This window comes from Pituophis catenifer, unplaced genomic scaffold, assembly GCF_029215685.1.
Source record: "Pituophis catenifer annectens isolate HBS135680 unplaced genomic scaffold, rPitCat1.0.hap2 SCAF_12, whole genome shotgun sequence".
NCBI lineage: Eukaryota > Metazoa > Chordata > Lepidosauria > Squamata > Colubridae > Pituophis > Pituophis catenifer.
The window spans coordinates 16,746,978-16,762,883 of NW_027256892.1; the positions used below are offsets into that span (position 1 = coordinate 16,746,978).

The 15,906-nt window shown below is 39.9% G+C and overlaps 1 protein-coding gene across 1 annotated transcript in view; it reads right to left on the reverse strand.

The window, feature by feature from the left end:
• Positions 1-15,906, reverse strand: part of ARHGAP32 (Rho GTPase activating protein 32) — a 130,381-nt gene that overhangs the window by 41,705 nt on the left and 72,770 nt on the right. Inside the window, exon 10 of the mRNA XM_070952202.1 lies at positions 1,965-2,114. Within this exon, the coding sequence (XP_070808303.1) occupies positions 1,965-2,114 (150 nt within the window). The remainder of the gene's footprint in view (positions 1-1,964; positions 2,115-15,906) is intronic.

Below are 15,906 nucleotides of genomic sequence, written 5' to 3' on the forward strand. Positions count from 1 at the left end.
GCTGCCCAACTCATGATTGTCTATGCCAGGGGTCTCCAGCCTTGGCAACTTTAAAACTTGTGGACTTCAACTCCCAGAGTTCCTCAGCCAGCAAAGCTGGCTGAGGAACTCTGGGAGTTGAAGTCCACAAGTCTTAAAGTTGCCAAGGCTGGAGACCCCTGGTCTATGCCATATATGAAGGCTTTTACCTTAAAGCCATGATGGTGAACCTATGGCATGCATGCCAGAAGTGGCACACAGAGCCATCTCTCCGGGCATGCGAGCTGTAGCCTGTTGCTCTTCCGGGTTCCGGTGCGCCGGCCAGCTGGTCTTCACGTACGGGAGTGCTGGAAACTGGAAGAGCAGCCACCTGGTGCACATGCACTCCGGGCAGCTGCTCTTCCGGTTTCCGGCACGTGCATGCACACCGGCCACCTGGTCTTCCGGTTTCTGGCATGCATGAGCACATGAAGACCAGCTGGCAGGCGCTGGAAACCGGAAGATCATATTTCCAGGGTGCGCATGCGCACTGGGTGGCTGCTCTTCTAGTTTCTGGCACACGCATGCGCACTGGCCAGTTGGTCTTCGTGCACGCATGCGCACCGGGCGGCTGCTCCTCCCGTCTCTGGCATGTGTGAGTGCTCCCATTTCTGCACTCGCAGAAAGGTTCGCCAACCTTGCCTCCCAAAAAGGTTCACCAATCTTGCCTTAAAGCATAAGCTGGAAGATGCAATAATACACATTCTAACACATGATGCATCACCTGCTTAGGGTATTATTTATGTTAAGATACTTTTTTCCTAATAATGGCAAAAATTAAAGGATGAGAGGGGACAGAATAGGAGAGTTTAATTAAAGACACCAAAACCTTTTAGTGAACTAGTTTTTTTGATATCAAAATTTTCTGGGAAAATTTAAAGACTGGTTCTTTTCTAAACAAACACTACAAAAATAGCAAAAGACCTCTGACTGATATCAAAATACAAAATTACAAGCAGAGTGGATTCATTATAGAATGCAGTGCACAAAATTGTGGTGTTAGACAGAAGCTTACATGTAATAATGTAAGTATTTCAGATACGATCTATGAACTGAAGGAAATCTTAGACATTTAGGCTTATAGCTAATTATGTGTATGCAAAGTTTCACTCAAGCAAGAATTTATTGTTCGTCCCCTCCGCCACTTATTTCTTCTCCTGGAGAAGATGTGGGAAAACTGGCCAGGCCAGAAGAAATTTTCCATCAGACAAAGTGATGTGATCAGACAACACCATTCTAAATGCCGTAAGATGTTTATTGACTCATCATTAATAAATATCAAGATGTAGATTGAAGTCCTGGAGATGGAATATTCTAATGCTCATATAGAAGTAGTTCCAATTAAATTAAATTTTTCAAGAAGAGTCCTCCGCTCCTCTATTCACAATAGAATCCCTTTTGCCACTAGGCTTGAAATTTTGGGCTTGGACAATCTTGGAACTGCGCCGCCTGCAGTCTGCGCCTGCATAGTAGACAAAATTGTCTGCTACAACGTCTTACCTGTCAACGACTTCTTCAGCTTCAACCTCAATAATACATGTGCAAACAATTGATACAAACTCAAGGTAAACCACTCCAAACTCTATTGCAGAAAATACGACTTCAGCAACCGAGTGGTCAACGCCTGGAATGCTTTACCTGAGTCCGTTGTTACATCCTCAAACCCTCACAGCTTCAACCTCAAACTGTCTACCGTGGACCTCACCCCATTCCTAAGAGGTCTGTAAAGGGGGCATGCATAAGCGCACCAGCGTGCCTACCGTCCCTGTCCTACTGTCCCCATGTATTTGTTTCCTTCGTCCATGTCCATATTTATATTCATACCTGCTATCTTGTACATGTTTGACAAACTAATAAATAAATAAATAAAGTTTCTTTCAGAAATGGTGCTGTGCTGGTTCTTATAAACAAAGTGTTTATAACAAACATTGTTTGTTTTGTCTTACCATCGTGGCCAGAGTTGAGAAGATGCTCTCCAAGATCACAGCCAAAGACCCTCTCCTTTAAGATCCCACGCTGTTTCAGTTTCTGCTTTGTTGGTCGAGACTTCATGAATGTACGCAGGAAAGTAATAAGCTTGCCGTGTTTTTTGGACACTGTCAGATTGAAACAGAAAACTCATTTTAGGGGAAGATAATTGCAAAGATGTTTTATTAATATGGGCCTAGTCAATAAGAATCAACCCTGTTGCTCTATTGGCAGTTTAAAACAACCTTCTCTTTCTCTTTATCTTTTTCCCACTATCATTAAAAATAACTGATTCGGGTGAAGCAGAATCTGTAACAAGAGATTTATTTAAAATAAAGCACCCAGAGTAGCTTCTCAAATTCCATATACTTGTAAGACCGTAGGCAATGGACAGGAAAGGAAAGACAGCATAAAAACAGGTGATGCAGCTCCATATTTTGTCCCATAGTTTTCCTATCTACTTTCGGAAATCCAGAACGAAACACTGGGTTAACCATTTATGAGGGGAAATTACACGCTCCATTCCTTTATAGCTATATACAGCTATAACATAGTTTACAGCTATAGCATAGTTTACAGCTTCAGTGGCCAGCCTAAGGACTGATATTGATCCCTAGCTTGCATCCAAATCCTTTTTTCCCAACAGGATTAAAAACCTTTCAGCCTCTTCTGAGAAACCACAAACATTTAACTTTGGAGATGAATTAAAGGGCTGCTAAGGTTCTACAATGCTGCTTACTTTATTTGTTCATTTATGGTGCTTCCATAATGCAAGAGTCAACAACAACAAAAAAAGAATCTTGGCCGTTTACAGTACTTACATGACTGATGGGTTGCAACTGATGGCTACGTTTGCACAATCCGTTTACCCATTAAACAAACTATTATGTCTGCAATTTGTTGGGTTTGCATAATGCACTGAATACACAAGAGTTCCTACAACGTAACTCCCAACTAAAACGGGTTGACTAGTTTGTGCAAACACAGCCATATGTTTGATTTGCTTTTTGCTTGGTCGTTACCACTGATACGTTCTTAAGAATCTTTGGTATTTTCAAAATATACAATTACGTCATTCAAACTTTAAGTTCAGGCACCCGACGAGAGTACAGGACTGGTTAGACCCAGGTGACAATCTGGCCCTCCCCCTATCATTGTTGGATAGCAATAGCACTTAGACTTATATACCGCTTTACAGTGCTTCATAGCCCTCTTACAGAGTCAGCACATTGCCCCCAACAACGTGGGTCCTCATTTTACCCACCTCTGAAGGATGGAAGGCTGAGTCAACCTTGAGCCTGGTGAGATTCGAACTGCCAAACTGCAGGCAGCCGGCAGGCAGCAGAAGTAATCTGCAGTACTGCACTCTAACCACTGCGCCACCGTGGCTCATGGATGGCTGTCCTTTAATGATAGGAGTATATGCAAAAAAAAACGCACACAGACACACATTTCCTACATCCTCTCTTTCAGTTGATATGTTTATATGATAGGGAAATTGAGAAAGTTGTACATTACATCTAATTATTTTTCAATTAGTGCTCAGCTATTGTAACATTTTATTACTGGGTGATTCACTTGTTTTGGTTTTTTTTTATTTCTGTATTCATCTTGATATGATTTTGATGCTATATGCCTCCCTTTTAAGGAAGTATGACGCACAAGCTTCAACAGGAAATCAGAAAATAATCTCACAACTGTGATATTGGGGAAAAAAGACATTATTTGGGACAGCTGTTGTTTTATTTCCACTAGAACAATAAAATAGTATAGCCGCAAAGGTAGTAATATATGGAAAATTGCTCCTGGAATCAAGAATCTGTTGGAAGAAACAGAAGAGCATTTGCTATTTCTTCAGGAATATTAATTGCATGGTACTGAGTAGGATCTTTAAAAGCATAAACCTGGAGTGTTCACACACCAAGTACAGTGGTACCTTGGTACTCAACTGCTTTAAAACTCATCAAATTTGATATTCAATGTATTTTGACCTGAAAAATTTGTCCCAGTACTCATTGTTTGGTACTTAACACACAAGCTAGAGCTTGTCAATATCGGCTGTCTTGTGACTCACTACATTATTCTTTATGGGGAAAAAATTGTTTAGTACTCATCGGTTTTGGTATTCATTGCGCCTCCTGGAACCAATTAACGATGAGTACCAAAAGTATCACTGTATCCTCATAACCCACAAGTATGCAAGTAATATATGGGCTACAAAATGAGAAAATAATACATTTTAAAAGCAACTGGCCTATGAAAGAGACTGATTGCCTTTGTTTGACAGCAAATCTCTAGGGATATTTTATTGAAATAAAAGCTAAAATATGAAGCAAATTGTCTAAGGATTTCCTACGTCTCCAACTTTTTAGTATCAGGAAGTTATCAAGGCTCAATTGTGCAGTGGTATGAGTAGTTAGTTTATTTGAGCTTGCCTCCTTCAAGGCAAAAAGGAGTAAATCACTGACTCTTTTGAAACAGGTTGTTGTGGCAATCAAACTATCGCAGAGATTGTGTGAGGTGAGGAAAGCATCCTGAATTAATTTCAAAGTAATTATACAAGTGTGTTATTTTACACAACTGAACCCATAGGCAATTCTGAGGAAAAGACGCTTGTATTAGGTAACAGGGTGGTTAATCAGATTTTCAGTTTGTTAAAGAGGGGGGGAAATCATAATCATGCAAACGTTTGTCAAAAGTGCCCCTGATAGGCACACAATGTAAGTGTAAATTTAAGGGAAGTGATTGATGACAAGGGACGAGGTATTTCCTTCCTTCCCTTCGCTATTCAGGATAAAGTTCAAGTCATTAGCATTTCCCCTAGTTCCTTGGGTTTTTTTTTTCCAGCTACCATTTTTAACATCTCAGCATAAGCTAGAACCACAGTAGATATTATTATTATGGCAACATGGCAAAGAGGAATTTGGGGCAAACATGACAGCCTTTGTGAAAAATGCCAGTGTTCTTACAGAAATGCTTTGGAGAATAAAAACATGCCATTACACAAGAGAAAAGGAATGTGGGTGAAATTCAGCCCTCTCCTTGCTTAATTTGGAATAAGCTTCTCTCTGCACTTTTTGCTTGATTTTGGAACATCACAAAAATTCAAATTGGATCACGCCCTCTCGTTCTAATGAATACGCTTTGTTGAATTCCTCTCGGTCAGTATGGTGGTTTGCTGAAAGCTCACTTTCCTGATCTTGACTTGTAGACCATGGTGTCTGCAGGGTGTAGTTTAAAAAAAATGTTTAAATGGTGGTCCTGACAATGCAATTGAAGCTCATCCATTCTTTAATTGTGTCCTCGCAGAGATCCCTGGAAGGGATCGAGCTGACATGGTACTTTGATTCTTGGCACCGGATGAGAGAATATGGACGGAGCTTTTCTGCCTCTCTTTGAACTCGCTGTTTAATCTCACTAACTTAATTGCATGGAAAATGAAAATATTATTAATAGAACTGTTCCAAGAGAATAATCTGACAACCTGCAAGAAAACTTTAAATTACCAGTAACTACAGTTTAATAATAATGCTTTTCTAAAACAAAACTCTGGAAGGTTTCTTATTATAGCAATAGCACTTAGACTTATATACCGCTTCACAGTGCTTTTACGGCCCTCTCTAAGAGGTTTACAGAGTCAGCATCTTTGCCCCCCAACAATGTGGGTCCTTATTTTATCGACCTCGGAAGGATGGAAGGCCGAGTCAACCTTGAGCCTGCTGAGGTTTGATCTGCCAAATTGCAGACAGCTGGCCTTTCTTATTATATATTCTCTTAAACTAGGGGACTGTATTCATTTTCAATGAGTATAACCAATAATTTTGCTTCACTGTTTGCCACACTGAACCTTTATCAATGGAACGGTCTAAAATATACTTGGGATTTTATAACAATGGTGCACAATAGGCCTCAAGGACAAAAGAACCTCTCTAATTAGAATGATGACTGTATTCTTTGAGAATTGGCTGACTACAAGCATTACCTTTAGTCTAGATGTTTTATGACTATGACAAAGGCAGAACAAACAGAAAACATTCGTCCATTCTTTCAGAAGGGGCATTTTGAAAAAGCAGCTTTGCTATCTTTTTCTTATAATTAAACTTCAACGTATTTACTCTACAGAAGCTAAAAAAATTGTGAGTCTGATAGTACCTTGCCTGACTAACACATTTTATTGAAAGGCATATCCTTGTGTGAACTGCGTTTTATGCCTTGCAATAAAATTAGTCAGAAACAGGTGCTACCAGACTTCTGATTTTCAGAACTTACAGGATATCATTTGGCAAACAAGAGTAGGTGTGGGCTAATGGAATTTATGATTTTTCTACCCTGAGGAGTTCAAAATCCTATGCAGGGACCTTGTCATCAATAACAAACTGCACAGGTATTGTAGCTTTATAAGAGAACATTTCCAATTTCAAAAGTTTTATTTACAAGTCATTGATATATGCCCTGCCCAAATTAATTCAGGGTAAAAAAATAAAAACAGAATACCCTTGCATCAACATTATCATCATAATCATCCTCATAGGCAATGCCTATTATTAAATCTAGATATTTAGATCAGTCTAGATCAGACATTTCGATCTGATGAATTTATAATGCCTTCTACAACGTAAAAAGATTGATATGAGTTACTTGGTACAGTGTTTCCCTGAAAATACGACCTACTCCAAAAGTAAATCCTAGCTTGATTTTTACATGTGCACCCAATATAAGCCCTACCCCCCAAAATAATCCCTAATTAAGACCTCACCCACTCCAGGGTGTACTATTAAAAATTAAGCTAGGGTGGGGATGGGGGGGCGGGTGGAGCTGCCCTACTACTTACCTTCGGACAATTGCAACTAGGCTTTGCATACTCCAACACCTGCCTTGCTGGCCCATTTCTTCTGCAGCCAGCAAGGCTTCCCTGAATGCCTCTGCAGCCGATAACAGAGCGCCGGATCGACCCTTCAGGAAAGCCTTGCTGGCCAAACAAGTTCCTGAAGGCCTCTGACAGCAAAAAGGAGGCCAGTGGTGACACACGCAAGTGAGATGAGTCAGTGGACTTCACCCCCCCCCCAAAAAAAAATAAGACCTGGTGCCTTTTTTGGTGGCAAAAAAAATATAAGACAGGGTCTTATTTTGGGGGAACACAGTATTAGTAAATAAATTATATCTATATGAGATGGCTGCAGGTCTTGGATAAAACCCCGAAGGTAAGCAAGACAGGTACACTGAAGCAAAGCATCCATTTTGGCTTAAGAAGCAAGGGGCCTGTGGATGTAGCTGAATCTCTGCAGAACAAAAGGATCTTTTTCAAGGGCGTCACGATCTTTAAATATTCAGACTATGCATTTTTACACCCAAGATCTGCCAGTTGAAGAGCTGCAAGACTATGCCAGCAGCAGAACATAAGGCACAGCTCTGTCGCTCAAAATAAGCCAGCTTTAATTTGCAGATTTCAATTGCTAGTGCATCTGTTATGACAGCACATTCCCACCAACACAGTAGCCAAATTAAGACAGAGAAGGGACAGATTTCCATCAAATTCCATGCTAGTTAGATTTTGAATAATCTTTCTCTGACCTCTGAGAAATCCAACAGGATAAGATAGAGGATTGAAGAAAGGGAAATGAAGTTCCCATCTTAAAAAAAAGAGCGAAATTATTGGTGGCTGTACCCACAGAATTAACTGGCTGCTGGAATACAGAATTGCTCTGTCTGGCTGTACAATGTCTGTCAAAAAATCACATTCACACATTTTACTCCTTAACGCCAAAAACGCAGAAACTGCTTTTGAAGACAGTTGTGTCAGCTCGTGAGATCTAATATTGCAAGAGTTTGTAAATTAAAGGGATGCACACCATAGCAAATTGTGGCTTTTAGAAGGGCATGTAAACAGTGTTCATCTCCTAACATTCCAGATGGCGGTGGGTGTGCTAATACAGAATTATCTATGTGCACAGAGAATGACCCACATTTTCAATTCATTATCAGCATGTCGATTGAGTTCCCCATGAAGGATGCTGCTGTCCCCTCTTGCTGTGAGGAAACTTGTTGTGTTATGGGCAATCGCTAAATCATATGTGACTGCATCACTTTTAAGTAGATAACGGTAGTTTGATGAGAAAACTGAAGCAGTGACACAAAAAAATAATTCAAAGTATCATTTATCTATTATTTATCTAACAGGTGTTCCTTATTTAAGCTATACTACAGAAATTTAAACCAGTACATTTTAAATGGGGCTAACATGTAATAAAGAAATCTGAATTTCATGATTGACACACATTATTCCACTTAGATGTATGCATGTGTGAAACTATTTTTTTTAAAAAAAACTACAAAAATGTGCTGCTTTTAGTTGGAATGACATTGAGGAATCAACGCAAGAAACTAACCTTGCAAACGCAAATTCAGTCTGGCTTTTGAGTTAAGAGCTAAAAAGCTGATTTTGGGAATATGCGAGATAGACTTACTACTTAGCCAGTGGTGAATAATTTCATTGTAAAATGCCTGCCTGTCCACACATCTGTATCATCTTATATCATGCAGTGCAAATTGATGTCCTACAAGTTAATTTAAATGATACATAGGAAATCATGTCACTCTTAATGTACTAATAGGATAGCAATTGCATAACTGTCAAGACTGAAGCTGAACATGTTTGTCTATCAACATGGAAAACATAGAAACTAGATGTATTTCAACATGTTTATAAAACTTGTTTCTGTGTACAATACTGATGTTTGTTTAAAGGAAGGCATTAATGCTGTTACAGTCATGATTTTGAAATGTGAGTATATAATTATTTGGCAATAGGCAGGTTTTCTTCTCTTGCTTTATGTAGATAGTGTGTGCATATATCAGAGACAATATACAAACTAGCATATCAGAGAACAGCATTAAACAATTCAAATGTTTGGTGAGAAGAAATTTATTGACAGTTGACAGGTTTTTTTTTTTAACTTGAACTCTCCCTTTAAAAAGTGTTTGGATAATTGAAAAAAGGCCAGAATTAAGGAAAGGTTTATTTATTATTTTATTTTATTTTATTATTTCATTTTATTGGGGGGGGAGGGAGGAGATTTACATTAAAGCCAAAGATATTTCAGTTGACATTATGGGAAAACAAAACTACTTAAATCTCTAGGAGCAACTGGCTGCTCTGGATTATGTACAAAATTAATTTTTCAATATTCTTTTGCTCAAATAAGCGCTATTTAAGACTTCTGATGTGGATTTATTGGTTCTAATCTTCTATATTTCTATAAAAACTTCAATGAGAAAATGTGACATTCCACATTCTAGGTTGTACCCTCTACCTTATGATTGAGCAGGATGGCACTTAGATAGCAGCATGGCACTATTAAATTTTAAACGAATAAAACAGATGTAATCCAATGTATATTAACTTACATTACCATTTTAAAGTCTAATAAAACACACAGTGTGGATTACTGCAGTGTCTGAATATAGATACTATCTCAGAATATGTGTTATCATTTCTTGGGTAAATGAAAAATCAGCCAAGACATTCTCAATTTTCTCGTCCATAAAACTAAAAACAAAGGAAACGGGAGTGGGGAGAGAGAAGAGGACAAAAAAATAAGCAAGATTAATTAAGCCCTCTTGCTCTGTTATTCCACAGCCTGATGAACTAATATTCCATATGGAACTAATTCTAGTATCTTTAATATCTTCTAGTAAAGTTGTGTTACTCAATAGCTGCTGAAGCAGTTTCTCCAGTATTGCCTGGAAAACAACACTTTTAAGTACCTCTGAACCTTGTTTCAATAATGAAATGATGTTCATTACAAATACACATTGACCCTACAAGGGTCAATGAATTTAAAGGTTGATAGTCTAAGCAGTAATAAAAAGGCATATACTGTTAAAACAGCCTCTATTCTCCTACATACCTGAACACAGAATGGCTTTCCAAGAAGTATGGGGAAGATTGCTGTCTAAACCAATCTGTCTAAAGAGTTATTTTATTAAACATAATCAGTTAACTCAACAAAGATAAAGGTACTCCTCGCACATATGTGCTAGTCATCCCCAACTCTAGGGGGTGGTGCTCATCTCCGTTTCAAAGCCGAAGAGCCAGTGCTGTCCAAAGACGTGGTCATGTGGACAGCATAACTCAATGCCAAAGGCTCACAGAACGCTGTTACCTTCCCACCAAAGGTGGTCCCTATTTTTCTACTTGCATTTTTTACGTGCTTTCAAATTGCTAGGTTGGCAGAAGCTGGGACAAGTAACGGGAGCTCACCCTGTTATGCGGCACTAGGGATTCAAACTGCTGAACTGCCAACCTTTCAATCGACAAGCTCAGCGTCTTAGCCACCTAGCTAACGTCCCTAGTTAATTCAATAAGTTAAACTAAAATCAAGTACGTAATTGTTTTAAAGATAAATATAAATTGTTTTTACGATGAAATCTTTTGACCTGTTTTAATACAATCAGCTATGGTCATCTTTTCAACCTGTGTATCTTGAATATAATGTTCAAGTTGAGCATATCTCATGTTTCCTCGGAAAAAATAATGATACCATATATTTTCACACCTATTTTATCTTCACAATCACTCGGTCAGGTGGACTGGATGGAGAGATAGTGACTCACTCAAATAAAGACAACAACATTCAATGAAGTCCGTGGTCAAGTTGGGTTTTGACTCTAGGAGTTGATCTTGCTTCAGCACCACACTGACATGTTTTGGATTCAACCATTTCACCTGTCCAACCTTATTTGGGCATGGAAGCTAAGCAAGGTCAGACTTGTTGGTACTTGAGTGGAGATAGCCTGGGAATTCCAAGGCTGTAGGTAACATCAAAATTATCCTGGAAGACAGTGATGACAAACTATTTCTATACTGTTGCCAAAGGGGGGGGGGACCCTCCATGGCTGTGTCCATGCAATCAGCAAGAACATTTTGTGCTTCCTAAAAGGAACACTCAACAAATCTCTGAAAGGTTTGGTTCTCTAAGTAGAAGTAGGAACATTAAGGAAAACCCTGCTAGATCTCATCAATAATCCACTTTATCCCCCCCCAATTAAACATACTTCAGATAGATTGGATTAAGGTTCATGATTTTTCATGAACTGCCCAAGTAAAATCTTTGAGAACGACACCGGACTTCATATTTCTTTCTTATAAATTTAGTGTGGTGCCATGGTTAGGTCAGGGCTTGGATGGAGAACCTGCAGTCAGATGAAATGAATCTAGATTATTCCAGCATTAGAATTCTCCTTGTGTACTAAACAAAAATGTATTTGAGATGCAGAATTTGTTTCCATGGCAACTTCAATGTTATAAAGTTGTCAATTCTTAAACAGAATTTCATCAAATATAGCACAGAAAACCCTATTTGCTGTTTTCTTATATAATACTTTTACACAATTTTCTCATTTTTCCCCAAAACAGAAATCAAATGAATACATAGGAGGCTTTATGTATCTCACTCAAGTAGAACCACTTTGAAGCTTCAGGAAAAAAAAATGGGGAGAAAAAGAACTCAACTTTTTTAGAAAGTATTTTTCAAGCAGAATACCACTGATTTGAAATAGGGTTGTTGTTTTTTTTTTTATCATGTTAAGGTATAGCCTATATGACGTATATCCAGTAATTACTAGAAATATCTAGCTATGACCTCTACTTAAATAATGTGATTTTTAAGAGCCTTGCATTAGAATATATATAAGTTTTTTAAAAAAAAACATGACACTGTATGAAAACTATCTACAAACTCCGTTTTTTATTCAGTAACCCTCCCAGGAAATGTTGAGATGCTAATAGACTCATTGTAGAAACAGAAACAATGGGTTCTTTTTAAATAAACAAGAACTGCTTAAACCTTTACATTTAAATTTTAAAAAGCAATTTATCAGAACAATGACAATCGGAGGAAGCTATGGCTTCCCCACCTGCATCACTTTAACATGTTTTCGATCTGATATGCAAAAGAAATCAACTCCAGAGATGTTTTAGCCTGTGCTGCAGCTGTTTGGAACCAGAGCTACCAAGACTTATTCAGAAACTTTTAAATCTTCTATAGCCCAAAGTGGAAAGAAAGGAAAAGTGGGGACGAGAAGTGGTGGGAGTCCTTTCCTGATCTGAATTTTTGCCCTAAGACTTTTTATACCCACAAATAAAAAAAATATTTAAGTGGTAATCAATAACCCCCAACATCTCTATAGAGGTTTGCTATGAGCTCATGTCTACTTTAATAAAGCTTTTGGTTTTTTTCCCGCTATTGGAGTTAATATGTACCTACAATTCCAGGAGACCCAAGGATTGATATTTATGAAAAGGCAAATAATCACAACAATGTCTAGTCTATAATTAATGCAAGCTAGGGGAAATTGTCCTCCTTTTAAAGCTTTTATTGGCTTGACGAGAAGTCTCCCAGCCAGGCAAATGATTGTAGGGCACAGATCCAACAATCCTACTCGCTATAACACAACAAAACTAGTTTTTCTAGATACAACAGTTATAATCTCACACAACATTCAGTATTCCTGAGTAACAGGTTCTTGTGTTTCTTTCCCCATGTAGGAAAGAACGAAAACGACGGATGCCAATAAAACAAACCACTCCATTTTCCCATCATCTTCCAAAGCACTGTTTGTTCAGTTCATGTTGACGGCACTTACCAAAACCTCAAACAAACAAGACAGCCTCCCCAAAGTACCAAGTAAAACTCACACCAGAGGATTCTTTTTAATCAACGCCTGTGTCCCCACACTGCATTACATCACTTTAGATGCATAGAACAAATCAACAAGTCAGCAAAAGCAGAATGTCTGTGTGTATTTACCTACACACATACACAACCTGACAAATCAGCATCACAGTCTTACCTTTTCTGTCCCCTATCGTTACACAAATAGTAGCAGTAATAATAAAGCTCCAAGTAGATCAGTCCTGAAGAACTCGGCAGGCAGCTTACTGCCTAAAGAAACGGGTGGAGTTTCGCTGATCAGTTTTGGCTTGGCATTCTCAGGATTTACAGCCCGCAGTGGGAGAGATCAACTTCATGGCACAAAGTCCTCATCACATATGCACACAATCCGTCTCCCCTCCCACCCGCCAAGCCGAGCTCTCCCCTCCAGTTAAGAGTGGCTTCCTGCACAGCTTTGTATCTGGAGGTGGGGGGGCTTAAGCACCTCCTTGGGGCACCCACTGTTCTGCCTTGCCCACACCACGGATGCCCCTCCCAAGGATCTCACCCGTATGAAGCAAGCTGTGCTTGTCCAGCTCCACCTCGCGCGCCGGGCCACGCCTCCACTCAGGTGACTCTCAGCGGCTGAACAGAGGCCACAGCCCATCCTTGGAAGCCTCGTGTCATTTCTAGTCCATCAACCAGGCAACAGGAAGGGGGAGGGAGCAGCCATAAAAGCAGACATGAATCACTGGACAGGGCAAACTCAAAAGCCAGGGAGATCCGGGGAGTTTGCATGAAAGCAGTTCTGTCCCTCGTCTCAAGTGAGGTGGGGGAGAGGCTAATAAAAGGTAGCCCGCTGCCCTTTTCCTCCTCCCCCCACCCCTTTGGGTGAGTCTTAATGATCATAGGCAGGGAGGAAAAAAGAAGAAAAACGTAAGGAGACAGCTCTAGTTTTATGCCTTCACAGGCATCCGATTAAGTTATTGGGGAAACTGATTAAGACTGATTTGAATAAGGCTAACTAGAGTTATTTGCTAAGCAGGACAAGCAAAATGCAGCTCTAATGATTTAGGACATCTCTGCTGCTTTGGAATCCCGTCAAATAATTCTTCAGCTGCTTGGATACGTTCATGGTCAACATTAATGCTTCTTGGCAGTTTCCTTAAGCTAGAAACAACTCTCCCCACTCCCCCCCCCACCGCCTTCTTCTTAGCCCATGATTGCAACTACGGAGGTACGCCAAAATCTGCAGATGGTGAAAGGAGGGGATATATTTAGAAGGGATATTAATGTAATTTCACTGGGTTTGAGCCCACTTGGTGTAGACACCAAGACACCAGGCTAGAAATCAAGAGACTGTGAATTTTAGTCCTCTCAGACGTGAGAACTGGCTGGGCCAGACAGTCCCTCTCAGACCAACCTACCTCACAGGGTTGTTGCTGAAGGGAAAACAAGTGGAAGCAACTTGGAAGTATGCAAAATAAACATAGGATCTACATCTTACAATAAATAAACAAAAAGACAGGCAGGACTGAAATAAGGATCTGAATCCATTAGCATCAATTGTTTGTTTTTGTCGAGATAGGCAATGTCTTCAGGCAGGGGTAAACTTGCAGAATGAATGGACCCACAGGAGGACTACAAAGTTCGTGAAAAACAAATTCGCCTAATTCATAAAAAGCATTATCTTAACACATAAGAATCAGGAAGAGGGAACCTTGGGTTCAAATCTCTGTTTAGTTGGGATACTCAGGGCCAAAGTACAAGTTACGTGCCGTTCTGTTTCCTGCAAAGAAAGCTAACTTTTGTGACTGAAGAGAAGGTCTCACAGAGTATCCCCGACTGCTCATCATTTATTCATCCAATTATCCCTGCCACCCTGCCATGAACTTCTCATTAGGGGAAATAATCTTTCACGAATTGAAGGCAAATATACGTGTCCCAGGATAATGTTGGAAGATCGAATATGGGTCTGCTACTGGGACCAGAGATTTACTCTTCAGAGCTTTCGGACTTATGCCGGAGCCCATCTTCTACTGGAATATGTGCTTTGGGCTATTCTCTTGAGTCGTATTTCTGTGGTGCCTTCCTATTGGCTGACTGGTGTGTTGATGATTGGCGATTGGCTGTTGTTTCCTTGTGCTATGAAGCCCTCAGTTCCTAAATACTTGATAAAAGATAAAGGCAAAGGTTCCCCTCGCACATACGTGCTAGTTGTTCCCGACTCTAGGGGGCGGTGCTCATCTCCGTTTCAAAGCTTAAGAGCAAGCACTGTCCGAAGACGTCTCCGTGGTCATGTGGCCGGCATGACTAAACGCCAAAGGCGCACGGAACGCTGTTACCTTCCCACCAAAGGTGGTCCTTATTTTTCTACTTGTATTTTTTACGTGCTTTCGAACTGCTAGGTTGGCAGAAGCTGGGACAAGTAACAGGAGCTCACCCTGTTACGCGGCACTAGGGATTTGAACCGCTGAACTGTCGACCTTTCGATTGACAAACTCAATGTCTTAGCCATTGAGCCACCACGTCGCCCCTATACTTGATAAGCTAGTGGTAAATTGGCACTCCTGTTAACTGACAAGGGGCCCAAAATGGTCCATTGAAGCCTGGGGAATGGGCCCCTTGTCAGTTAACAGGAGTGTTGATTTACCACAAGCTTGTCAAGTATTTAGGAGCTGAAGGCTTCACAGCACAAGGAAACAACAGCCAATCCGCCAGTCATCAACACAGCAATCAACCAATAGGAAAGCACCACATAAATATGACTCAAGAGAATAGCCCAAAGCACGTATTCTAGTAGAAGATGAGCTTCAGCATAAGTCTGAAAGCTCGGAAGTGTAAATCTTTGGTCCGACCCAGATTCGATCTTGAAATAATCTTTCCTCTTGAGATCTTAGAAGATTATCTTTCTTCGGACCAAGTGGGAATCTTCTGCATTGAAAATAAAAGAGTGATAATACCAGATGTTTCACAACCTGCCAACACTTACGTTGTCAGTGAGAATCCCAACTATCCAGTTTACACAAAGGAGGATTGGTACAGGCAGAAAAAGAGCATTGAAACAGCACAAAGGCCGGCCGGCATGGAACTTGATAACTGCCCACCAAGTTTAAAATTAATGAAAGGTGACTGAATAAATTTGTCCTTAATATTTAACTATAACAGGGGGTAATAGGGATACACTTGTGGAAAACAAGTAGCATTATTTCTATTGACAAAGGAAAATGCAGAGTATTTCTTAGCTTAGGATTCCTCCCTCTCTTTG